We start from the raw sequence: 26,909 nt of genomic DNA on the forward strand, positions 1-26,909 counted from the left end.
GCAGGAAAATTCTGTATATAGCTATTATTACAGATTAATTTACTACAGTTGCCTGCTTTGTTAACCTTAAATTTAACCTATGTTAACTTCAGTTGGAGTAAAGTTAGAGAACTTCTCAAATTCCAGTTTTCAAATCAGGGTAGCTATGCTGAGTAAGTATAAAAAGCTATTCTGCAGAAGAAAAACAAAGCCAATGGGGTGCTTATTTCCCATCTAATATATAGACCACTAGCCTGCAACAGAGCAGGAAGAACGTCAGTGGTGCACAAATGTATTGGAAGAAAGAGAAAAAAAAAAAAGTAATCTTAGATTTTCAATTCAAAACCACTTTCACTTGAAACTACTGTAGCAACTTCCCTAGCTAATGCTGGCAGGAGCTTTGTGATACCCCACTGCATGCAAAACCCTCCCCTACAGACATGTTTGATTCACTTACTTGGGAATTTGCGTTCATGGCTCAGAGCAAGCAGGCGTTTCATTTCTGCAAAAGACATAAATAGTATAATGTGTGCATGCCTTATGGATCTGAGAGACACAGCATCAGGAAAAAATAGGTGTGAAAGCAAAACAGGTGTAACAGCGAAATGCTTAATAGCCAGCAGCTTAATAGACACTGTGTCTACCTTCCTCATCAATTGTGTGGCTTGATGAAACTCCATCAGTGTCTGTAACAACACAAGAGTAAATTCCCAAATCATCTTCTCCAAGATCCTTAAAGATAGCTTTTGACCTTTAGGGAAAAAAAAAAAAAATCAAAAAACAGAACATTTTGATGAGAAGATGAAATCAGTTTGAACCAAACCCCTCCTTTACATCTCTAACACCAGATAAAAAATAGTCTTGTATTAGCTTTTGCTCTGACTGAACAGGCAAATACAGGGCTCTGGCCAGCGTAAATGAGCGTAGGTCCTACTATGCATGGTACAAATGGAACTGGCACAACTCTCAGTGCCAAAAGCACTAGAGATAGCTAGTTTAACCTAGCTCAAGCATGCTTAAAAACATGTTGCCAAATCTTTGATGAGCATGGAAGGACACTGATTCAATTTTCATATGCGATAGCAAGAGTGTGGTGAATCAGCCTTTCTTTCTGTATGGCTTCTACAACTGGAAGAGCACATAGGTACTTCATAGGCTGAAGCTGTGCATTTGACATTTCCTCCTCTCTGTTAAAAGCCTGAACAGAGTAGGTTTGTAGAGCATTACAGAAGTTACCAAATCAGGCCGTGGTGATGACATCAGAAGAGAGTCCTGCTTACTCCAGCGTCTCCGAAGACAGCAACAGTGTTACGTGGTAAAAGATTTTGCAAGCAGCCAGATAATTCTATCCTTTGGAGATTTTGAATAATAACAATAGGAATAATAATAATTTGTCTTGATTGACAGGTTATAGGATGACAGAACACAGATGTTCTCTCCCTGTGCCTAAACATAACTAAATTGCCTAAACAGGAGGCCTGACTCATTCCATGCAAGCTACAATTTCCAAATGGCCTTACTGGAGAACAACGTACTCGTAAAGTAGCCTTCCAGTAACATAGGCAGATATAGCTTTTACTGAGGTCATACATTGAAATGGATGGATTTCTGTGACCAGCCTAGATCTCTCAAACACAAGACTATTGCTAACCCCAAGGGTCCTTACTTGCCGCCTTTGGTATCAATGTTCAGTCGAGAGTCATCCTCAATTGGTTCATAATTCTTGGACCAAACAAACTGAGAGTTTGGAGACATCTGATCACATTCAAAGTTCAAAGAAATTACTCCATTGTCATCTACATCCACCACCACTTCCTTGGTTCCTGAAAGAGCAGAACAAGGCAATTCCACTTTCTCAGAAAAGCCATCAAACAAATTTATACAGATATCATTTATAAGGTAGATTAAGCAGATCCTTTCCATTTTCTCAGTCAGCACATAAATTGCTACAAACATTGGCATCCTCAGTCTTTTATTCACGGTTCTTATTCTAATCTATAAAAACAAGGAAGAGATTAAAGAGCATTGTAAATCAACTGGTGTATTTGAGCAAGTCTAAGCACACATGACAGTTATGATATTTGCTCTGGAAAAACCTGAAGGGGGGAAAAAAAAAAAGCAAGCTTCTAAATCCACTGAATGTTTGGAATATTAAATAGCAATATTTTCCATGGTAAGAGCTTTCATTATGCAGCATGGATTGCTTATTCCCTAATAAAATAAGAACTCTAAAGGGAATACGGTGTGCAAATGTGGGTGTTTGAAGAGGTGCAGGAGGCAAAAGAGGAAACAATCGAGTTGCCCCATCAGGACTCACTTTTCAGTGACTCTGGCTTCACTCTGGGAGGTTGGTTTAATTGCTGCGCTTGGCATCCAGCCCTGCTGCCGTCTGCAGCAGTAATCCAGGGCCCACAAAAGGAGTGAATATTTGCAATTAGCTGCTTAAATCGCCCACCCTGCTTTGCCAGTGCCTACAGTCCTTGAGCTGGATAAGGTGACCCAGTTTGTCCTTTAGAAGGCCCTGGGGGTGAATCCCAGGTCAGAAACCCGAGGCACCTCTAGCCTCACCCCCTCGCGCCCCGATGAAGCTGAGGGAATTTCATCCAGGATTCAGGCAGCTTGGCGAGTTCATCATCTGTGGCATTAACTTTAATTTCAACAACTTGTCTGAGAACGTCAGGGAAAGTGTGTGCACTGAGAGGTGCTGGAGAACATCCAGCCTCCTTTTCCGAACAGCTCTGAGCTGGATCTGGCATCTGAATAGGGCACTCATGGTATGTTATTTAGCTTAAGACAATTCCGGGCTGCCCAGAATGCTAATGACACACTTTCTTCACAAAGTATTGTACCTTAAAGACAAGAGCCTTATTCCTGACATTGTGATTAAGGGCTTTATTTTCAGCGTAATTCTTAATGAGCCTCAAGCATACAAGGAGATTTCTGTGTTTCATCATCCTAATACTATACACCTCCTTTCCAGCACTGTGAGTAGCTCCTGTAATGACAATTTGTGTACACACAGCTTTCTTAGTCTTTGTAATTTTCCATAACCATCTAATGAAAGATGAGATTAATATTCCCATTTTGGTATTGTTATTTACCAGCCTTCACAGTAATGAAGTGTGTTACATACCAACACATGATAAATGAAGCCTAAGGTCTACAAATATTTTACTAGGCAGCAGCATATTTGCAATTTTTTAATAGTTTTATTTATTATAAGCAAATTAATCACTTGACATTTCATTAGTGTTCAGTTTCCTGTAGATCATTAGCACATGATTTTTTTTGAGAGCAGTTTATGTGATGTGCAAAGAATTACAGCCAGAAGGTTCATTTGAAGGACAGAATCTTTTATATTTGTTTTAAAGTATTCTCATTATGATGACAATACATAGCATTTATTTCCAGAAGTGATGATGGCAATTACCTCTAATATTTATGAGTTTTAAAAAAAATTAAAATTGCTGATCAGAGGTCTCCACCTATCCTACAAAGTAGAACCAAAGAGGCTGCCATAGTAGTAGCAGTCTTAATTTCCCTCCTCTATGTAGCTTGGTGGTTTCAACATATCAAACAGAGCTTCTCTTAAAGTAATTATAAAAAATAAAATACTTAGTTGTCACATCAAATATCCATTTATCTGAGCATTTTATTGCACTGAAAGGAAAAAGATAACATGAAGATAAAGCAGCTTTGAAATACTAGAGCTAATGCCACCATATTAACTACAGCTAGTCAGAAAAGTTGAATGGAACAGGGTTTCATTAATTTCTGAGGTTCAAGGCCTTCTCAGATGACTGATGCAGGATCAGAATCTAATTTTGCTATGCACCAAGATGCACAAGGACTAAGGGCAGCAATGGGGAAGAGTTGCAGTCTGCACTTGGATTTCCCCTGCTTCCTGCAAGATCCCTGCACACCAAAATGGTTTTGTCTAAAGACAAAGTTACAGCCCAAAAGTAGCCTGGATTGGTATTTGATTATGTGGGTGTGATTTTTCATTTAATTTTAGAATTGTTGTAAAAATTAAAGGTGTTTTTCAAACAAAAGAAGGTGGATGCAAAGTATCACATAATTATATTTATGCATTTCACCTTATAAAGACAATTGTAACCACTTATTTAAAGCAAATATTTTCATTCTGGATATTATTTACTTTCTTTGGTTAGAAGGCTCAGTTGTCTGGTGGTTTTACACATTTGCCAAAGCAACATTCCAGCAGATCCAGGGAGACCTGACAAGATGTTGTCTCCATCCAATATGTTAATAAAGGCAGCATTCATTGGGCAATACCAAAAAACTTGTGGTAATTTTTAAAAAATGGTATGATTGTTCATGAGATTTGTGTGGTTAGAGTGAGAAAGGTGGAAGCCTTCCCAAGAGACTGCTTTCTGACATAATTTTTAAAAATAAGCCCTTTGTCCTTTCTTAATACTTTCAAGAAGATTAGTTTGGCAGATGCCATATCTGCAGATCTCAGATGAAAATATGGGTCAACCAGATTTGTACAAGTAAAGAATTTTCAGCTTTCCTGAGATTTCACTGGGCAAAACCCTGACTTTCCTGTGATCCCTCAGACACTACACCTATGAAACCAAGCCTCACTTGCAAAAAGGCCGTGATCCTGAGATGTAGCTCATTCTCGAGCTGTGAGGTCTGTAAACCAAATGTTTCAGTCTAGTTCATATTGCAAGGTGGGCATGCGCCTCATTTGAGTCAACATTGAAAACGCTGTACAAATTTTTTTGTCATCCTGATCATCTTCACAAGAGTTTACATTCATATTTTTTTAATTGTAATGATATAACCAATCCTTTATTTAGTACACTTGAATATTGTTTTCATAACAAGGTTTTAGTAAGTCTGACAGACATTAACCCTTGAAGAAAATGGATTAGTAAAGCCAAAAGTTTAGTACTAGTACTGGTTTGAATCTCTTTTTAGAAGTGGTTGCTGTATATAAGCTGTTTTCAAGAATAAGTTTCTAAGTTTTGCCTTACTCCACTTGCAGGTGATAGAAATAGCTCTAGTGCTTCAGCAGCTTGTAGATATGAAATTATGGCTACTGTATTTTTGAAAGGTCCTGTCCCAAGCCCTTCTTACACACTTACCTTTTTTTGTCCTTGTATCCCAATCTTACACCCTCTCAACTTACCATCTATTCCTTCCACTCCCTTCTTGCCATCTCAGTCTCACTAGCAGTCTCCCAGTCTCCCCATTCTGAGTTTTCCAGTTCTTTTACACTCCCAGATGCACACCTCCTTTTTCAGACTTTCTTGACTTACAGCCTTACTGAGACCTAACTCAAGGCTTAGGATTTTTGCTGCTCCAGTCACAAGGACTAGACATTTATGAGAGCTGGGCCAGTGCTGCTGCAGGAATAGGAGGTGTAAAAATGGGCCTGGGAGTCAGAAGAAGGGAAAGGATCCTGGGGAAATGCTCCTGAGGCAGCCGGGGTGGGAACGGGAACTGATGATCACTGGTGATACCTGCCAACACCTCACAGCCAACACCATTCCAAATAAACCCCGACTGTTTCTCCAGGCAGGAACAGCTATCAACTGACTGTGTAGCCAAGGCAGGCAGCTGTTTGCCCAGGTAGTCGGCTCGCTTGCCTGTGCCCCTGCACTGCTACTCCTGCTCCTCGTGCCCAGCTGCCCCAGGCCCCCGCGCTGCCCTGCCTGCCTGCTGCCTGCCTTCATTCCACTTAGAAACTTTCCCAGGTGGGATCAGATGTGAGAGTCTGCAGGTGGACGAAGGGAACTTGCCAGAGGAAAAGGGAGCGTACGGTGGATCCAAGCTGGGTGGTACCCCTGTACCTTCTCATGTCATACTAACCTTTTACTAGATTTGGTTAAACTATCTGGGAGTTTGTTTTTCCACCTTGTAGGACCCTCTTTGTCTGTCTAAAATAGTCTATAGATGAGTAAGCCACAAGCCCATGCTTGAGAGAAGAAAGGAGAGATAAACAACTGGTTTATTATTGGAAGAGCAAAATCTACATCTCTAGCATGTTTTGGTTGAGATAATCTTAGTGTGTCCTTTGCTTATGTATTTATCTATAGATACATGCAAATCTTACAACTTTATTGTATTTTTATATTCCTGAACCTGTAGTTATGGTAAGAAAATCTGTTCTGACCTTAAAATGTACTAGACAAGAAAGTAAGATATGACCTTCAACTCATTTTCTGCTTAGTAAAAACATTTGACTTGAGAGGAGTCAGATTGTTGGTGTGCAGCCTGTATGTAAACACGTCTCACAAACAGGGACCTGTTTATATATGACTAAAAAGAGGAAGTATTTCTGACAAACCTGGTCGTGTTTCAGCTACTACCGGATCCGTAACATCTGATGGTTTCCCAACACCAGCCTGGTTTGTTGCCCGCACACGAAACACATAGCTCACACCTTCTTTAAGGCCACCTATCTGGAGGAAGCAAATATACATACATGCATGATGTGTTACAAAACAGTGATTTTAATTTCACACTTCTTACAACTCCAGTCTGGATGCTTGACAATTATATTTCCTTTCTTTTTGTTTTGCTCCTTTTTCAGTTGACAATTATTTCTTCCTCAAGTTTTTGTTTTGTTTGTTTGGGTTTTTTCTTCCAATTCCAGAGTGACATGCCAAATCTGTTTGGCTTGATCCTTCCTTGTATGCATAGATAACATTTAGGCAGCGTCATTACTGTCATTGATTTCTTTGCAAAAGGAGCATTGTGATTGGAACAGAATGTTTTTAACTCACGTACATTGACCTCTGAAACAGCATAGTCTTTTACTGCAGGTAAATTCTGGCTTTCAAAAATGAAATTAGAGTAATAAGTGCCAGCCAAACCTATTTAGAAACAGGAGGGCATTTAATTGTACAGATTTAATTGTAGTGACTTGAGGAATCATACAGACATTGTAACACCTGCAAATACTCCTTTAAAGCGTATATGAAAGGATCACACTTAAACGTGAGTTGTCTTTCAAATGTTCTGAAAAGCATACAAATACAAACCTACCTAAAACATATGTCTAGAACAGAGATACAGCTAATCCCTTACTTAGAAGTCATTCAACAAAATGATAGAGCATGATAGTGCAAAAGCTTGGGTTTAACTTGCCGTGAAATGTGAGGAGGGGGTACTTCGTATTAGAATCACCTGCCACATTATCACATCTATTTTTGTCCCATTTGGTTTTGAGTAGTGATACCTATCTTGCCATTCCAGGTAGAAAATACTAGGGTTGCCTCCTTGCGTTATAAGAACAGTGTTTGGTTTTAGCAGTGCTTTCTTTTATTTTTAGGCTGTACAGACCAAATTGTCTTCTGAGTTAGTGTCTTGTCTGACTATACAGGCATTACACATGTGTATCCTCAGCACAACATAAACTACTATGTATTTCATTAAATGGAACCATGATCAGCACAGGATGATGCTAGTGAAGGCTAACTTCCTCAAGATTATACTGTTATATCAGTATTTGAATCTTAAGCTATTTACCTTCAAGAATTTCTTTTGAAGTGGCTTCTCATTAACACTTCTCCAATGTTCCTCCTTTGCTTCAGTTTCCTTCATATCAACATAATAACCAGCTATGGGACTACGGCCAGTATAAACTGGTTCCTTCCACAGTAAAACCAAAGAGTCCTTCCTAACTTCTATGCATGTGACATCATGGGGTGGCCCTGAAAGGTAAGAGTAGAAGTTGGAGTTGTGGTATCAAAATAAATCCCAAAAGGGCTAACGTATAAAACTTCAAAAACTAAAACCAGACACCATGTTGTACACACAGAGCTGACGTAACACATGCAGCTCCTCTTTATCATGTTGAAACCCGATATAAATACAATCCAAGCCTATTAAAAAGACTAGGCCAAAAACCAATGCAATTTGTTGAGATTTGGTATCTTGATCAAATATTCATGAACAAACAAAATCAATAAATAATCTCCAAACTCAGTGAAATAAGTTAATTATTAAGCTCATGTGCTGCTTCAAGGACCACTCTAAAGTCCACTGAAGTCAATGGAAGTTGTTTTCATTCATTTTAACGAGTGTTGAAAGGCCAACAATCTGGCCTTGAAGTGATACATTTAGACAAGGGTTACAGGACCTCATTCTTCTCTGCCTTGTACCTAAGGCAGGTATTTATGTCTACCTTTTAATCTAGAAAGCAAAGTGGCAGACATAATAGAGGAACCAAGCAGGAAAGATTAAAAAAACACAAGCTGCTTGTAAAATACTACTGTTTAAATAGGGATTGTTTAATGCATATTATAAATGTGCTAAATCAAAATTATGGAGATTCAAGCCTGAGTATGAACTTCAGCAGCTGTTGACTCCCTTGGAAACTGAAGGCATTGAGAACTTAAATGATTGATCACAGAGCACCCCTGGGCTATGAATAACCTTCACCTCCAGCTCAGGATCCTACCAGGTACAGCAATGGTCCATTCTTCACATTTGAAGGGCTGGCTGGGTAGGGAGGGTGTCCCAACCCCAGCCAGGTTAGCAGCAGCCACCTGGAACTGGTACACCATGTTTTCCTTCAGGTTTTCAATCTGCAGAATCAAGAAGATGCTACTTATTAACTTTGTATTAAGGCTTTAGAAGAAAGTCACAATGAAAATTACTGAACTCATGAGTATGCTTTTAAGTGCCTGAAGAGATGAAAGCGTTATTGTCATCATATATAAGGTGATAACTATTTTGGCTTTTCCTCTAATCAGTGGTGGAGCATACGTGAATGGTTTTAGCACATTCAAATTGTAAACTCCTTTTCCTATTGATAGACACTCTGGCAGTCAGGGAGGGAGCAGGTTATTGCTCAACAGTCATATTAATCTGTCTCGTGATACAGAGCAAGTTCACTTAAGGCAAGAGTTGTCCTCACAGTGGGGTGAAGCTCAGTCCTGGCATTGTTTTTCATTTATAAAGCAGCTCAATGGGGCTGTAGTTAGCTCTGTCTCTCAATTGAGTCAAGAATAGATCACAAAACACATCTGGCACAGAGCTGGTTCCAGCACCAGCAAGCACTGGGGTAGGTCCACCAAGACCAGTAGGAATGCCATTTGTTCTGAGGGCCTGATTTAACAAAAATTCAGGCTATGCCTAGAGTAGTGAATTCACAGATGACAGCGGGTGCCAGACTAACAGATAAGTGTACAAATCATTTTGCAGAGAAGTTTAACAGAGCTAAATAAATTTATCATCATGGATATAAAACCCTCTGAACAGTAGCCTGTACCCTGAATCATAATTCATCCCAATCTGCCTTTGAGATTGGTTTTGGAAATATCGTTTGCACCCACAGCAATACACAAGTTAACCTCCTACCCGGTATGCCCTCTCACTAATGGCTTTGATGTTGGCCTCCATCCATTTCCCAGGAACTCCATCAACCACTTCGCGATAGTTCACGTAGTAGCCAGTAATTTCAGTTCCGCCAGTGACTTTAGGTTGTTTCCATCCTAATGCCATCGAGTCACGAACACTCTCAAGTACCATGATGTCATAAGGTGGAGATGGAGCAGCTGTTCCAATGTGAATAATACATAAATACGAAGCAATATTTCAGTTACCACACTCAGGTGGCTCCCATCCTACATCTCCTAATTAGGACAACATTTATGTGGTCAAGGGAAGTTTCTGGAGTTGGAATAAGAAATGCAGGATAAAAGCTTCTGTAATCGAAATGAAAAAGTCCAAGCTGCATAGGAATTAGTTATCAGGATCATTTGTTTTTTGAGAAGCAAGCTGATACATAGCGAAAGAATGTGTTGCAATTGCAGCTCTGATGTAAGTGTAGAGGACTCACTTTAAAACTGTGAAAAATGAGGAACTAAAACTAACATTACAGGGAAAATAATTTTTAAAAAGAGGTGCAATGATTTGGGTTTTTTTGCTGAATGCAAACCCTTTTTCACACATACAATATTTGTTTTAGTTAAGTTTTTTTTAAATAGGCCCACATTCTTCTGAGAACAGATTTTATCTGTTCATTCTTCTTTTTTTCTTTTAAATTTATATACTGTGCAAATTTTATCATTGCACCCATCACATGATCTTACCTTATGGGAAGGAGGCGTGATCATATGCACTGTAGACTGACCAGAAATGGAACATGTCTGTTACTGGAACTCCTCTTTTTAAATATTTTTTTTAACAATACAGAAATCGTTAACTTCATCCCAACCCATTTTCTTATAAAGCCTTTTCTGCATCTAGTGGGGAAATGCTTGCCCACACCCAATATGTCATGCAACAGTGAAGAGCGCTACTTGTGATCCTGAAGTCCTAATTTTGATGGAAATCCTACATCATATATGTTTAATTTTGTCTTTAATGTTTTATATCAGTATCAGCTAGCCCCAGGTGTCCCTACATTGTTTTCTGTTCAACACTCTGCACAAGCCTTTTGAGTCTCACTTCAGAGGCCAGGTACCGGGACTTCAATGAAATTTAAACCCCACATTTCCAAGGCACAACGGGTGTTCAGGTTTTGACAACATAAAATGTGATTTTGTGCATGTGCCTTCAACTTGATAGTTTTTCCTCATCACATATTGCTGCCAGTCAGAAATACAACACAGCATTCATGTCTCAGAGGACAAGCTGTAGCTTAGGCATAAATCCACAAAGAATCTTCATATATCCTAACACAACACAGATTTTCATAGATTTTTTTTTTCCTTCACACATACATAACCCACAGACTAGGTAACAAGACTCCTAACAAATTACTGAAGTGATTTACAAATAATACAGTACCTTGTATACATTAATATGTAGCCAAGCAAGAAATTAAATTAGTACATGGATTTATATGTTTCACTTTCACTAGCCACTAATGTTGTAAAGTGGTCTCCGATACATGCATAACAATCTTAACAGACAGTTGAGCACATAATTAATGGGTCTGATGGAAGACGCTTCACTGGAGAGCACGTTCACCTGTGGCACGGATGAGCAGAGGGTACAACCATCTGAAGTGGATGTACCAAAGCAGTTAAATCCATTTATTTTATTAACTCTCACCTACATCTGTCTTCTTTGTCACTTTTTCCAGCGTCAAAAGGTCCCCGGGTTGAGACTTACTTGCCTGCTTAGGAGCAACCTTTCGTGGTGCAGATGTGACAGCATCCTTAACCATTTCTCTCATGTTATTGTCTCCTGTACTCCTCAGTTTGTCAGAGCTACTGGGTAATGTGTCTCTATTAAATCTAGCGTTGCGTTTTAGCAAAGCATCTGTGTCAAAGATAGGCTGGGAGGACTCATGCATGCCTTCCCAGCTGGTAGTGCGGTCTGTTAGTCCACCAGCTTTACCACTCAGTTCAGGACACACACCATGAAGCAATCCTCCCCCTATAATTGCCAGAAAACAGCAAAGACATTTTGAATTAGAATACACTGTTTTTTCTTGGTTTGGTCAACACAATGAAGAAATGCGTACAGTGAACAATACAGCCAAAGTATGACAAATCACAGGTTTTATGCACAAAAAGTTAAGCTTGAATTCACTAAAATTTGAAATGCATAGAATACCTCTCAACCTGCTCACAAGTAACGCTCTTTTAATAATGTCTACTTTTCAGAGCAGAAGAAATATAGAAAATGAATGCTAATGTTAATTTGCTACAGTAATTTCAGTATTATATCCTCCAAGTCATATTTCTGATCCTTTCAAGATGATCTCACAAACTTGCCCCAGACCACATCTCTCTCCTCTAAGGTTGTGAGGTATGCCGTTTTGATACAAATGAGAGTGAGGTTGTTGCAGACATACAATTTATTCCAGCACAATGATCTCATTAATCTTTATAGATTAGTTCAGGCAGTGGCAAACAGAAGTAATTCATCAGCAAAGGGAGAACACACAGGGTTATAGAAGGTTTACAAAAAACACATGGCACTGATTATTAGGTTTCAGTATGGAAACAAATTTCTTAGGAACTGACTGTATACAGGATGGTGAGTGTTACAGGTGATAAATACCACATGATGGAATCAGAATGACATTCCATTTTCCAGGATACCTATGAAGTGAACTTGGTAGTGCTGTCGTACAGTGGTTCACAAGAAACACCTGAGGAAGACTGGATGGTGAAGGTGAACAGCCTACAAGTGCGCAGGGACTGTGAAACTATGGGGCTGTGAAGCCATAGGATCGATCGATAAATTATAATTTGTGCACAGCATTGTAAACCAAAACAATTAGTTAAAAATATTTGCTAAAAACATCTTTACTTAATTAAAAAAAATATTTACCATTGAAAAGAGCAGCGGAAAATAGCTTACCAATGGCTGCTTGCACTTCTATAGGCTCCGAATCCTGTGAAAATTCACTGAGTCCTGCTGCATTAACAGCTCTGACTCTGAAAATGTACTTCTCACCATTGATGAGCCCATGGCAAATGAATCTAAAACAAGCCAGTGAAAGAATATTTAGAAAGTATTATGAAGAAAATAAAAATCTTAAGGGGGAAAAGAAAGCATTTCTTCCATAAAATTTACTCTGGTTTCTGAAGACTGAGGATAAACCGTGATCCCAGTCACTTAAATGAAAGTCAGAGAATGCAGAACATATCTAAGCTCCTCATCCACGCAATGAAGATAATGTCTAAACCCATGTCTCTTTAGACATACAGTTTACCCACAACCTAAAAAACTTAAGACAAACTAGTTTATGTGTTACCAAAGGGTTTACATCACTTCTCTTAGTATATAAAATCCATACATCCTAATAGAAACAATGCAAAAATCTTCAGAGATAAGGTCTATATTTGCTTGTGGGATATCTTCATGACACAAGTAAAAGACATGTGTAGCACAAGTTCCTGTAATTCATTTCCAATCATAAATGAAGAATTGCGGTGTTCAGAAGAATTACAAGGCACTGTCCAAGAGCTAAAAAAAAATGTTTGTTTTTTTTAAAATTTTACTTTCTTGCTTCTGTACGTGACACAATAATCTAAGTCAGACAAACTTTTATCAGCATAGTTTTTCTGCTGGATTACCTAATGATAACATAAAAAAACCTCATAAATTTTCTCTGGTGTCCATCCTGAAAACACTAAATTTCCCAAGACAGGAGTAATTTATTTTAGAAAAACTGTGTTTTGGAAATTTAAACATTTTAATTAAAACAACATTTATTCTTCAATAGATATTTTAAGTGTATTTTATCTTATGTTACTTTTATCTTATTCTGTTTCATAGTGTCATGTCTTGCACTACCAACACTGATGTCATGCAATGGTGTACGAGGCACATATAATGTGGAAAACAAAATGTATTTCAAGATCAAAATTTTATTTTGGGAAAAAAAATAAAACCTGAATCAAAATTTTCAGAGAAGAATTTTCCCTACCCATTCTACCAGACTTTTCCAAATAACTAGCTTTCATCAGCATGTGTGCAGAAAACAAATTTCAAAAGATCAAAATATACTGCATAATGCAAACTATGAACTACAGCTAATGCTTTGAGATTGACTCAACCAGAAAAGCCAAGAGTTAACAGACAGCCTGTGCTTGACTGCTTCATACATTATATCGCATCGACTAAAAATGTGTTGATAGGAACCTGAGCAGTGTAGTTACACCACAATATATAGAAACTCAGAACAATATTTTTTTCGTGGTGAATAAAGATCACATTTCATATTTTAAAATAAGCAAACAGCACAAAACTTCACCAGCACTTGATGTAACCACAATATAAATCATATGAAAGTATGTAATATGGGCACTTACAGTTGTTGCAATATAAATGCACAAAAGAATATGTGAAGGAAATTGTTGTGCTTGTGTTCAAGCAAGTAGGGTTTTAGGTACTTCTGATATACTAAGTGTTTACAATGGCCTTCTAAACAATAAAGTCAGTCCAAGAGTATTTAGCAGAGCCTTACTTATTGTAATAAATGTTGTCATGGATAGCAATTACAAATAAGCATAAACAGCCACAACAAGCAGGGACTGCTTCTGGATTGACAGCAATCCACTTGAAATCAAGTTCTGCAATTACTCCTTCAGACTCTGAAGATCATATCCTTATTCAAACAAAACCAAAGCTGATTTAGCTTGCAAAGTTTTAAATCTTAATTAATTTTCTGACTAGAGACTGAGCTTCACATCTGTAAGAAATGTGAGTTTATACCAAACATCTAAAAGTGTTCATTAATATATTAATTACAAGTGAAAGTACAGTTAGAACATAATATTGTTAGCATGATATAGTCCACATTTCCTCCTGACATTCTAGATATACAGTCCAGAAGTGTTTGCAGGAGTCTTCCAAAACAAATGACTTTGCTTCCAAGCATTAAGCAGTTTAGTTTTCCACATTTTTAACTCCAGTCATTCCTTGCTGTACTGTTTTTCATCAAATTAATAGGCTGTACAATAGCTAAAACTAGCAAGCCACTTCCCTTTTCTTCACTAGCAATATCCATGTTTCCTCCCCCTTGACTAATTGTTTCTAGTACAAGGTTGATTATCAATTCCTTTTGGACAATACTGGCAGTTTGAAAAATTCTTTTAATAACTTCTTATGGACTTCACCTGCAAGAGTGATTCCTGCCTACTGGCTACCACAGAGTGATTAACTCTACTACTCCTAATGGCTGGAAAGCACGTACACCCAGTAAATAAAAAAAACTGGTGACCATCATTCCCATGCTTTGAAATCCATTACCTTGTGCCTTTCACTGGATTGTTGTTGCACGGTTCCCAATGACCAGATCCAACTACACTTGACTCAATGTAGTACCCAACCAGCTCCTTGGCATCTGGGGGCTCTGTCCAAGTGACAACAACTGAGGTATCTGTATTCCTAGTTGGCATAACACGCCCAGGAGCTTTGGGAATATCTGTGGGAGAGAAACAGAAATAAATCAGTGACCAGGCAGTCAAAATTTACAAATAAAATAAGAGTGACATTCTATTCTTGATTTTATTAGCACAGCTAACACAGATTTAACCTCCCAAAACTGCTCTGATTTCAGTCAAGTAATCTGGCACAGCAGGACAGGATCAGTAGGTTTAAGCTTTTGGCGCTGAGGTTCCCCATGTCTCCATTGCCTTTGGTTATGGGCATTTCCTTCAAATTAGATTTAGTTTCTTCCCTTGTGCTGAACATATGCGCCAGAGATGTGATTTGGAGCTTTCTAAAAGGGAAAAGGTGTTAGGTGCACACTGAAGGATTTTATGCAGCCCACAGAATAAGTCAGAAACAAAAGCCCCTGTTAAGTAGCAAAATGCATCTATAGTGTTTTTCAAGAGGAGCTGATTTACTCTTCTTCTTAAAGAATGCAGTTCATGTGCATCAAACTGCTCTGAGAACTCAACCAGTATGAAGTAAACAGAGACAATCTAGGAACTGAATTCAAATCATCCTTGCCTTTTGGAAACAAATTACTAATGTAGACATAGCTACTGATGCTTTAAATCTTAGCTTTTCTTCCAGTGAAAATAGTCTCTGTATTCATGTAAGTATTAAGTTCTTCACTTCTGTTTGATTTGGCAAACAAGGAAGGTTAAACTCTGCTGATGTCTGGGCTTATTTTCAACAAAGACTCTAAGTAAAACAAAACATTTTTGTACTTCCTTGAGTTTTCATTTTATTTCACTATTTGCAGCCTTTGCAGTTCTTGGCATTGCTATTTACAGCTTAATTCTCTTGGTTTGCATCTACAGTTGACTACATATTGAAGGTTCAACAACACAAACCAAGATTATTTTACCTAAAGGGAATACATCACTGACTACTCTTCATGCTTGAATTAGTTACTGGGCAGCTATCTATCTTCAGACAAAACAATTACATGGACATAATTTTCTACATAAGACCACACACATACCGAGTTTGTCATCCACCACAGTGGCTTCAGTTGCTTCTGAAGGTTCACCGATTCCAGCTGAATTGCAACAGCGAACTCGGAAGCTGTAGGATTTGCCTTCAGCCAAATCAAAAACTGCAAAGCGGGGAGACTTCACAGGGATCTCGGTGTTCACCCTTTGCCAGTCCTCTGTGCCGGCAACACACTGCAGTCAAACCCAGAAACTACATTTGAAACAGAAGTCTCTGAAAACTGAGTGTCTAACCCTGCAAGACTTTCTACCTGGACCACCAAATGCATGTCTGCTGTGGAGAACAGGGAGTCATGTTCCTTTTTTGGGCCTTTCCACTAAACGAGCCTATTTCAAAGCTTACGAATCTGCCAGATGTCCACCTACTCCAGAAAACATACATGAAATCTTACTGGTTTTAATATGCCAAAGCTAAACTACTCTCCACCACAAGGAAGTGATGTTATTATTAACTGCACTCAGTTCTGGACAACTTTCAAAAGAAGTTCTGTGGACATTCAACATCATCCAAAGAACAAAACTCTAAAATTGACACATTGCTTCTAGGTGTTCTTGTGCCACTCCTGAGAATGTTTTTGAGGTGGCTTCCAGAATAAATCAGGAACTGATCTTCATTTTCCAGAAAAAAATTAACATGTGCAATTAATTTTTGAATTGTTTTTATTTCTGTGGCTAGGCGCTCCACATACCATAATCACTTATACCATTAATATTATTGATTAATTTTTGCCTGTGATTTACATTAATTTCAAATAATGATTCTGGTTTCTGAGGCATTTCAAATTCTCAGGAAAACATCATCTGACTATGTGACATTTGTGGGTAGTACTCAGCATACAATAGGTTATTAAAAAGCTTTCTTATATAGAAACTCAAAATTCATATATTCATCCTCTTTAAATCTGTTGCTAAGTGAAACTCATTTATTTAGACCAGATTTCATAATAGAGATGAAAAACACATAATGGGAGGATATTTATGTCTCCCATGATGACACCTCTAGACTGACAGGAAAAAGCATTGATAAAAAAATTTGTGAGCCATGAGATACAAGAAAAAAGAGTGATGGCATTGAAAATTTTCTAGGATAGCAGCTGTGCAAAAACCATCTCAGAAAAGCAGGACACTGATGTTAAAACTGACTCTGTTCTAGAAAAGAAATCTTGTCTTCTTTGTTGAGTTAGTGAAGCAAATGGAAAGTTAATGTAGAGGATAAATATGAAAAGGCAGCTGGAGGAGAAACTGCTGATGCCAAAAAACTCTTGCAGAATGCCTCCATCCAAAATGTTAATGATCTATCCCACCAGACAAGCTTCATTTATACAGATTTTATTTTTTATCTATATGTATATATTTAAAATATATGTTTTTTTGCATACATATAGATAAAAATATGTGACTTTGGTCTGTACTTTCTCGTTAAAGAGGGAGTTTGTCAGCCTGTCTACCTCAGGGCTGGTCAATGACAAGATTCATGAAAGGATATTACAGTGTGTGACACATTCTGCATCTACTTTCCTATTTCCTATCTTTCTTTTCTTCCTAGTTTATCTGAATCAACAGTAACGGTTATCTTGATGAAGTGTACAAGTTTAGTCCTGGCCCTAGTTTGAAAGTCTCAGATGGAAATCAAAGTTAACTAAAAGTCCAGAAGAGATGGCAAAACAAATATAAAAGATTGACACAACATTATTCTGATTTTGTCCAATTTTACCTTCTCCACAAAATACATGATACCCTCATGGCCCCGCTGTCCAGGAGGCTTCCAGCTAAGCACAACGTAGTTCTTGGTGGCTTCAATAACTCGGAGGTCTGTAGGTGGACCAGGAACAACACCCTCTGAAGAACAGAGGACAAGAATAGGAAAGAGAATTGGGATTTAATTCCTTCATATTTGTATAAAAATTAGTGCCATAATTAAAATATAGGAGTATTAATATACCTTGGCACTTGAAGTTTTTTGAAAACATAGAGTTACAAGTCTTCTAAATATTGGTTTTATATGTCTTCCTTTTAATTCTAAGCACTTTTATTTGTTAGGTCCTGAATAATGGAACCTCACCTCGACAACAAAACTGGGAGTTATTCAGGGTCAAGTGACTCTCGGAACAACGAACTTTGGGCATGTGCCAAAGTCCACTGAACTCACTGTGAGTTTTTCTAATTACTCAACCAGCTTCACATTAGACTTTAGTAGGCAAAAGGGCTGTGTTTACCTGCAGGTTCTTCCTCAGTGACAATAATCTGCCCAGTCCAGGGAGCGGAAGGGTGACCTGAAACAGATAGTGGAGGCATCATGGACATGGGAGACTTCAGGGACTTTGGAAATAAGGAGAAAACCAGCTCTTTTGTGGTTCAAAACTAACATTTGCAAGATTCACGTGAGCTCCATTTTTGGTCATTGCTGTGGCTGTTGCTCAAGTAGCAAGCTAGTTACCCAAGATAGTTGTAGGCTGACTGGCTTGAATATTGAGCTCAGCAATCATTATAAGTAGAAAATTTAATCCACTGAAACATCTGTTCCTTCCTGAAATGTCACTGAGGTCACCTAGGTGACAAGGAGAGGTATTTGGCTCCCTCAGCTCATTGTTTTCAGAGAATTAACTTCAACTTTACTTTCCATACTCTATTCATTTGGTTTAACAGCTCACTCATTAAAGGAACAGCCAAATTCCTTCAGGCTGCTCTTTGTCTCTTTTTAAGCACTTTCCCTCACATTACCAGCTTTCAAATCGTGGGTCATAATAACAAAGAGAAACAGCTCAGCATGACTCAGCATATACACTTGGTGAGATTTACGTGGCTCTCTCGGCACCTCTGTGTGATCGTATTATTGCAGTCATGCACTGAGCTATTAACCAGGTCAATGCTCTTTCAGAAATAAATTTTGCAAAGGCTGTTCTCAACTCCACATGCTGCACCTTACATTGGCTGATCTCTTTTGGAGATGTGAGCAGAGAGGGAGCAGGTGGGGAGAAAAGAGACTCATGAGGGAACGAGAGGAGGAGAAATAGGGGGAATAGGCCACTGAGACCAGACTTAATCTGTGGAGACAGCTTCCACACTTCCCGCTGAGAAGAAGAGGCCTTCTCCACTTCATGTTTCACATGTCTGTCTGAGCATAATGTTTCCTGGCAGTGCCAAACCTCCTTCCTCTGGCCTTTTGTTTTTATTTTGAATGGGAACCTTGATCATCTGACTGCAGTCTGTAGCTTGCAGCATTATGTACAGTAAGACATACAAGCTGGGACCATGGGAGCCCTGTAGCTTTGCATACACTAACCCTTCACATTGGACCATTTTAAATAGCAAAACTTCAGAAACAAGTAGAAATAACTGGATTTTGGGCATACGATTTTGGCATATGGGTAGACAGGTGGATTTGGAAATAAAATGGCAGGGACATTGCCAGGCCACAGGAAAAATATCCTGGACTTGTCAAGTGTTACATGTAAAGCAGAGAGCTTGTTATCTATTAGGCTACCATGGCATTGTGCTGATGCTACTGCAAGACTTTGAGCGTCCCATGAGAACAGAATCAACCACCCTTGTCTGTGGCACAGAGAGAGACTCTTCACAGGATCTGTTCAACTTTTTTGTTGGTGAAACTAAAGCAAGTTTCTTTAGGCAATTAGTCCTCCTGTGCCTTTTCCCACCTTCCTGCAAGTTTGGAGCATAGCACCACAGCCAGCCAAAGCCATTTCAGCAGACAGACCACTTTGTGCAAAGAGCACTGAGATGACTTCTTGGCAAAGCTGTCTCCAAAGAATATTTTATTTTTGCTTGTCTCCCTCCAGTGGGATTTCAAAGGCTTGTGAGTAGATAGGAATACTTGGTACTTTTTTTTTTAATGAGTTGTGACTTCTTAAACCTCTCAGGCAACCTGCGAAAAGCACATCTTACTTCTAAGCCTGGCTCTGTCAGCAGGATCCAGAGCAGCCACAGGCTCTGACACCCGGGACGGCAGGCTAATGCCAGCTTTGTTCACAGCTCGGACTCGGAAAATGTAGGAACGGCCTTCAATCAGACCAGTGACAGGAAAACGAGCAAACTTCACAGGAGTCTCATTGCACTGGGTCCAGTGGGTGGTGCCAACCTCACACCTGAAAAATACAAACAGCAAGAGCAGTGCTGTGAAGGAAAAAATGCAAACCCACCCCCCCCTCACAGCTTCACCATCTGTTCCTGTTCATTGTCTGGTCCATACCAGTTTCCTCAGCAGTGTCATTTACTGGTGACATCAAAGCAGCTGCACCAAGGGGTCAGGGCTGAAGTACAATCTGGGCATGCACTAAATCCCCTGCAGCTGCACTCCTTGCCTGAACTGAGGAAGAGACACCAGCATACTCACTTCACTGCTTAAACCCTCCAAAGTGTGTTTAGGGACTGCCATTTGTAGTACTTGAAGGGACATGAAATAGATGTATCCTTTGCAGCTGCCAGAAGGCAGCTAGCTCATCTTTCATGCAGGGTGCTCCACTGTACATCCTGCAAAATAAGCAGCTTCACGGGGAGTGTAGAACTTGGTCATGAGTTCTGTGACCAGCCCAGCATGCAGACGGCTGTGAGTAGGGTTAAAGTTGGGCACTCGGCCAGACCCTGCTTCAGACACCACTGGGGCTGCCAAGGGAGGCTGCGGTGCTGTGGCTGGAAGCACTGCCGGCGGGCTGCTGCTAAGCCTCACACCTGGCAGGAGGCTGGTTTCTGGCAGAAGGAAGAGATAACCAGCAGCAGGGAGGGACTTCAGCTCAGGGAGCCAGAAGGAAGCTGTGGGGATGGCTTCCCAGTATCCAGCAAGATGGTTGACAGGAACATGAACCAGGAGCTCTGGAAAGACTTTTTATTGCTGCTGAGATATCTGCCAAAGTGAATGTTATGGTGCCTGTCCAGATTTCTGGGTAGATGTGAGCATCTCTTTTCTGGGAGTTGTTACGGTCTCACTCCGGGTGGTTTTGTGGTTCTGGTTCTGCTTTGCTCAAGCTTTGCCTCTAGCCTTAGCATACACCGGTTCTGCTGCCTCGGGTGTCCTGCTGACAATGTGAGGCAGTTGGGGGCTACCCTGGATGAATATTTGGGGGCCAAAAATACCTTTGGTAAGATTAAATACTGGAGAGCAGTAACAAAGCTTTGAATTTAAGAGCAAATGTAGAATAAAGGAGGTGAACACAAGAGAAAAATCAAAGTGCCATTTGTCTCACAGTTACTCTCAGTGCTAACATACCTCAATAGCCTAGTTTTAAAAGAGATATTATTTTTCAGAGTCTAGTCCTGTCTTTTGCTTAGGATTTTTCCATTAATGTTAAAGAGCTGTAGCCTATACCTGACACTACCTAGTTACGGCAGCAATTGACACTCATAAGTTATTAAACCAATAAAATTATATTTGAATTGAATGTACTAATGTTAGATTTGTTTCATGAAGCAATGCCCTCTTTTTACACATACATAATTTGTTTATATAAAATGGCATAATACAATGAGATATTTGTAAAACATATGTATGTAAGTTTGGGGTTTTTTACATGCATCAGAATAAGCCCACAGGAACTCCATATTGCTAATGATGTATTCTGTTACTGAAATTCATGTATTACCAGCTCTGCAGATCATTGCAAGTCTTCAAATACTAATTGCATTTCTTAAATCCTGAGCTTCTGGAGTCCTGCCACTGTGTGACACATTCAGTGTTCATATATTTTTAAATTATTTCAAATTCTTATTCTTGGAGAGAAAAACACATAAGTGTGATCTACACAAAGCTTGTGAATATAAGAGCTTGGAAAACAACAGCGCATAAAAGAACTCCAAGTCCCTTTGGGTTAATATTTTGCTTTCTGCTACGTGGTAACTATTTGGAAAGAGGAAGGAGAGCGCTGACACAGAAGGAGCCACAGCTGCCTGTGAAGGAGCTGATCCTATAAGCTACCAAATATTGCAAAGTCCCGAGGCCTCTCAAGCCTTGCAGGGAGCAGCAAGGGCTGAGCTGTGCAGTGTCTCGCAGAATCCTCTCTATGTAGCTAAACAAAGTAAGACATAACTATTTCAAAGAAAGATTAGGCCCAGCCAATCTAAACAAAAACAAGTAATTTTCTTCTGCCCATCAAGAAGAACGAAAATAACAAATGACCATTTTATGTCATGCTTTTAAACGTGCTTTTAGGGTTTTGAGTTAGAATGCACAGCAACGTGAATTCTCCAGTCTGGCATGCTCACTGACCTGTCAATGAAATATCCGAGGATGGGGTTTCCTCCATCAACAGCGGGCTGCTTCCAGGAGACAATGACATAATCTTTGTTGGCATCTAAGCACTGCACATCCAGTGGTGCACCAGGGGCTCCGGGGATTTCAGCATCAGCATCTATAAGGATGGAGACATACGTTTCCAAATGCGAACCACAGTTCTTCCACAATTATTAATCTGTAAGGAACGAATTCTGTTCCTACTGAGCCAAAAAAAAAAGAATTTCCATCACTGGCTTCAAAAAGTATTTGTTTTTATATTGACAGTGTTTTTCTATGTTTTGGTTTTCTCTTTGCCACATTTACAAATGCTTAATATGTTAGAGCATACTGTAAATGTAGTTCACCTAGGCATTTTAAATAAAATTAGCGACATGAGTTCTTGCTAGATAGCTGCCAGTGACATAGCTGAACTAAAAACTTGGCAGACTATATATTCATCTGCTATTCTGCTTAGGAGAAGAGGCCAATATCTTGCCTTACAACCAGGCAATAGCTCAATTGAAAGTATTTACCCGTTGGACACACAACACTGGATTAAATATCTTATCTCCACACATAGGCCTTCATTGTTTGTTTTTGGTTAGCTATGAACTGCAAAGGTATCAAAACTTTTTGAAGTTTAATTACATTGCGTATTCATTATGATTCTGGAATATAGCCTTCGTAAGGATGAGCATATTGTTCCTTTCAAGTGTTTATCACAAATCTTGGACTGCTGGTGTCAAAGGGCCTTGACTCCGGCATCAACTTCTGGACATATCTAAAGCTTTAAAAAAAAGGAGCCCAGTGCTAGGCACCGGGGAATTTTACTGTTTATACAGTCAGAGTCAGATTTGTAAGATGGGGTAATTTTAATCTAAAGAAAAATAACCTTTGCAGAAAGATTGTCTGACAGACTTTCAAAGAAGAGAGGTTGTTTCTCTGGCAGAGTGACATCTATTTGTACAATTACATGTAGCATTTTTCAAGCACTGTTGTGAGCTACTTCAAAAGAAGACCTGACTGAGACAAGAAAGATGTATATACCTGAAGAAAAAAATATTTTGCTAATAAATATTATTTATATATTCCATCTAAATCCCAGACTTCTTTAAAAGTTTAGAAGTTTTAAGATATTACAGGATTTTGTATTACAATATACAGTATTGTCTATTTTTCATGGTTTTAGCTTTCAGAAAAATATGCCTTGTAAATGTATTTAACATGCTTTAGGCTTCAGAAAAAACCCCACACTTTACACTGTGTCTTCTCTTGTAGACAGAGTAACATCACATGGAGCTTTTGAAGCAGCGCCGATGTTACCGAGCCCGGGTTCTAGTTACAGCTAACTTGGTGCATTTTAAAAAATGGTAACATACAGAGTAAGCAATCCAGTTAGCATAATAAAATAATAAGAACATTAAGAGTATTAAACAATATGTCTTCAGTGATCTCCATACAAAAGGTTTTAATTGCCCATATTTACCGCTTGACAGAACATGAGACATCACAGTTTCTTTCCAAGACAGACTAGGAAATAGCTGGGACACCCAACATTGCTGATCAGCCTCTGGGAGCCTAGGATTTCATCCCTAGTGGCTTGCTGACAAATGCCAACCTGTAGCAATGGCAGAAGAGTGACACACACTCTCTAAGCTCATCTAAAGATCTAACACTACGAGCCTGATAAGTCTCTCACTTCCATCAATACACAGAGGTTTCTATGCACAACACAGAAGACAAGTGCTTGTGCTTAAATACCGTAGCTAGCCATTTGTAGCAAATTTGCCTGCAATTTAAGAGGAGCAGTGAGGAATATACTAGCTAACTGAGACTGTGGGGACCATTTAAGTAGGAATGTATAACATAATCTAATTAGAATTTGGCAAACACACCGATTGGCTAGTAAGATACGCAGGTGAAAGGAGCAGTGGGTTCACAGTCAGGTCATATCTGCATTGCTAGAAGATGTAACAGGAATAACAGTGATTATTTACTCGTATGGCAGCACAATTTAAAACACAGCAAGAAAGACAAGTCCCATTTCTTGTCACAGATGCTCAGTTCAGTACTCTTCAGGTAATGAAAACATCTGCTTCAGTCATATTTTCTGAGCAGGCTGTTATCTCACACAGCTCTGCTGGACTTGGCAACACAGTGCCATTCTGGGCATGGTCTGACAGCCAAGAATTTCCCCAGCCTTTTGAATTAGCATTACACACTTCAGCTGCTTTTAGCAGCTGGGACAGATATAGAATCAGCACACAACCTGATAGCCATAGCTCCTTTTAAAGAAATATTTCTCTAATAGAAATTCAAGGAAGTTTTTCATGGTATAAGCAAACAACACCCAGAGAAATTACATTTTAATTCTACACTTTGCTGCTTTACTTAGAGAAGCACAAAATATTTGAGATTGGCAGACAACTCCAGAGATCACCGAGTCCAACCCCTGGCTCAAAGCAGGGCCAGCTAGAGCTGGTTGCCCAGGACCATGTCAAATCAGGTTTTGGATATCTCCGAGGATGGAGACTCCATAGTTTGTCTGGGTAACCTGTTCCAGTGCTCAACCACCCTTGCAGTAAAAAAAGGGGAGGTTTATGTTTAAATGAGCTTTCCTATATTTTAATTTGTGTCCATTGCCTCTTGTCCTGGCACTGGGCACCACTGAAAAGAGTCTGGCTCTCTCTTTTTTAGTTTGGCATGTGGATAAACTCCCCCTAAGCCTGCTCTTCTCCAGCCTGAACAGTCCCACCTCTCTCACCCTTTCCTCATGTGAGAGATGCTCTGAGCCCTTAATCTCCTGCACTGGACTCCATGTCTCTCTTGTATTGGGGAGCCCAGAACTGGATCCAGCACTCCAGATGAGACTCACTAGTGCTGAGTAGAGGGGAAGGATCACCTCCACAACCTGCTGGCAGTGCTCTTCCTAATGCAGCCCAGGATGCTGCTGTCCTTCTTTGCAGCAAGGTGTTCACCAGGACCCCCAGAATCTTTTCTGAAAACCATCTTTCCAGCTGGTCAGCCCCCAGCCTATACTGGTGTGTGAGTTTATTCTTCCCCAGATGCAGATCTTTGCGTTTCCCTTCCCCTGTATTTTTTTTCCTGCATTGTACATTAGAGAGAACACCTCAAATGGTGCACAAAATCTTGACAAAAATAGTGCAGTGAGAAGTTTACAAAAATACATTTTTAAGTTCTTATGTAGATTTTTCCTCTTTATGACTTATGTTCAGTACTCTTCATGGGCTGAAATTGAGAAAGAGTAGTGAAGTTACATCATGCCCTAAATTTCCTCCTCAGATTGCCAATGAGGTTTAGAAGTCTTGTAGCATCTGACAGCAAAGCGTGAGATATGCATTCAGTTTTTCCACAGATAACCACTGGAAGCTATATGGCTAGGATCTATTAATAGAAACTAACTATTCTACTGTTGACAAAAAAAGCACCTCAAATGTCTGAGACTGGTTTTACCATCATGTTTTTCTCTTTTCTGTAGTGAGTTTCCTTGACAAGACGGCATCCTACCTCGAACAAAGACATAATTACTGTACTCTTCATAGTAGTCTCCCATCACCACTCGCAGGGTGTAAAGACCTTCATCTTCCTTGTTGGCATGAGTCAGTGTTAGTGAAGCTCGCTCCCCACTCCAGTGCATCTGCACCCATTTGGAGGGTGTAATAAGAACACCTAGAAATTAGAGAATTTCATTATGAGAACTATCTGGATCTACTGAGGAATAGATTCTGAATATGAAGAATATATTGGAATAGATTGGAAAAACACAAGAGACCATTCTTATTATGCAACTTTCTGTCTTCGAACACAACCATAAATTATAGTTAGTACTGCTCTTATGCCAATTTTGTCTTTATTTTCAAAGTGTACCTTCAGAATGCAACAGCTTTTTTATGAGCTCTTGCACAACACATCTGTGCAAGTACTTAAGAAATGTCTTGGCATATAAAAAAATAGTAAAATCTATGTGGGCTGTGTCGATGGGCCACACAGATATTGGAGCTGATTGAAATGGTTCTAATTTAATTTTTTTTTACAGAAGAAAAAATCTCTAAAAGACATTTTCACAGTGCTTCATCAGTTTTTTATCTGTGGTTCCACTTCAAAATACTAAATTGGAAATCTGAGAAAGGGGTGACCACATCATAACATTCACATACGCTGAAATAAGTAAAGATTTACTTGAAATAAGTTCGTATTTCTTCTTGTCAAACATTCTCACCATTTCTGTACCATTCAATCTCTGGTTTGAAGCGCTTGATATCAGGACTGATGACAACTGTGCAGCCCAGGCTCATTGTCTCGCCTTCTCTCCCAAAGGCTACATCAAACTTGTCGACAAATTTGATTTCAAATCTAGAAGCATAGCCACGAGGGGTAACACCAACTGTACAAGGGGAAAAAAAAAACATTGGCTGTTTACTTTTTCCTCCCTTTTATGACAAGCGTAGGAAGCAAAAGTACCCAATGGCTATGAATACAATCTCAGGTAAAGTTTAAGGTATAAATAGAAACAATAAATATTCAGCCATCATCTTCAGAGGTAATTGCAGTGTTAAATAATCCAAACCCTTACTATCAGAGAGAATCAACTATTTCTTTATTCATACAACTCTAGTTCTTACAGCTAGTTCATTTCATCATGGAGAGGCTCTGGCAGAATTTCATTCCAGAATTTCATTCCAGAATTTCCAAAATTGCAAATCCAACGTTTTGTCATTTTATCATAAAGCTTGATTTATAACTTTAAAATACTTCTATTTATGATTAATGATTTGTTCAGGTCAAGCTGCTCTTAAGCTTATATGATTCTTCTC

The 26,909-nt window shown here is 39.2% G+C and overlaps 1 protein-coding gene across 1 annotated transcript in view; it reads right to left on the reverse strand.

The window, feature by feature from the left end:
• Positions 1 to 436: 436 nt before the first annotated feature.
• The window catches only part of LOC104469583 (myomesin-1-like), a gene marked incomplete at its 3' end in the record, with an annotated part of 54,285 nt that continues 27,812 nt past the window's right edge, over positions 437 to 26,909 (reverse strand). Inside the window, 17 exon segments of the mRNA XM_010084147.1 lie at positions 437 to 481; positions 624 to 730; positions 1,646 to 1,802; positions 6,299 to 6,413; positions 7,483 to 7,667; positions 8,417 to 8,543; positions 9,319 to 9,515; positions 11,329 to 11,346; positions 12,280 to 12,401; positions 14,677 to 14,851; positions 15,842 to 16,025; positions 17,566 to 17,690; positions 18,068 to 18,124; positions 19,755 to 19,954; positions 22,069 to 22,210; positions 25,603 to 25,764; positions 26,315 to 26,479. Of these exon segments, the coding sequence (XP_010082449.1) occupies positions 437 to 481; positions 624 to 730; positions 1,646 to 1,802; positions 6,299 to 6,413; positions 7,483 to 7,667; positions 8,417 to 8,543; positions 9,319 to 9,515; positions 11,329 to 11,346; positions 12,280 to 12,401; positions 14,677 to 14,851; positions 15,842 to 16,025; positions 17,566 to 17,690; positions 18,068 to 18,124; positions 19,755 to 19,954; positions 22,069 to 22,210; positions 25,603 to 25,764; positions 26,315 to 26,479 (2,283 nt within the window).

This window comes from Pterocles gutturalis, unplaced genomic scaffold (genome assembly GCF_000699245.1).
Source record: "Pterocles gutturalis isolate BGI_N339 unplaced genomic scaffold, ASM69924v1 scaffold27170, whole genome shotgun sequence".
NCBI lineage: Eukaryota > Metazoa > Chordata > Aves > Pterocliformes > Pteroclidae > Pterocles > Pterocles gutturalis.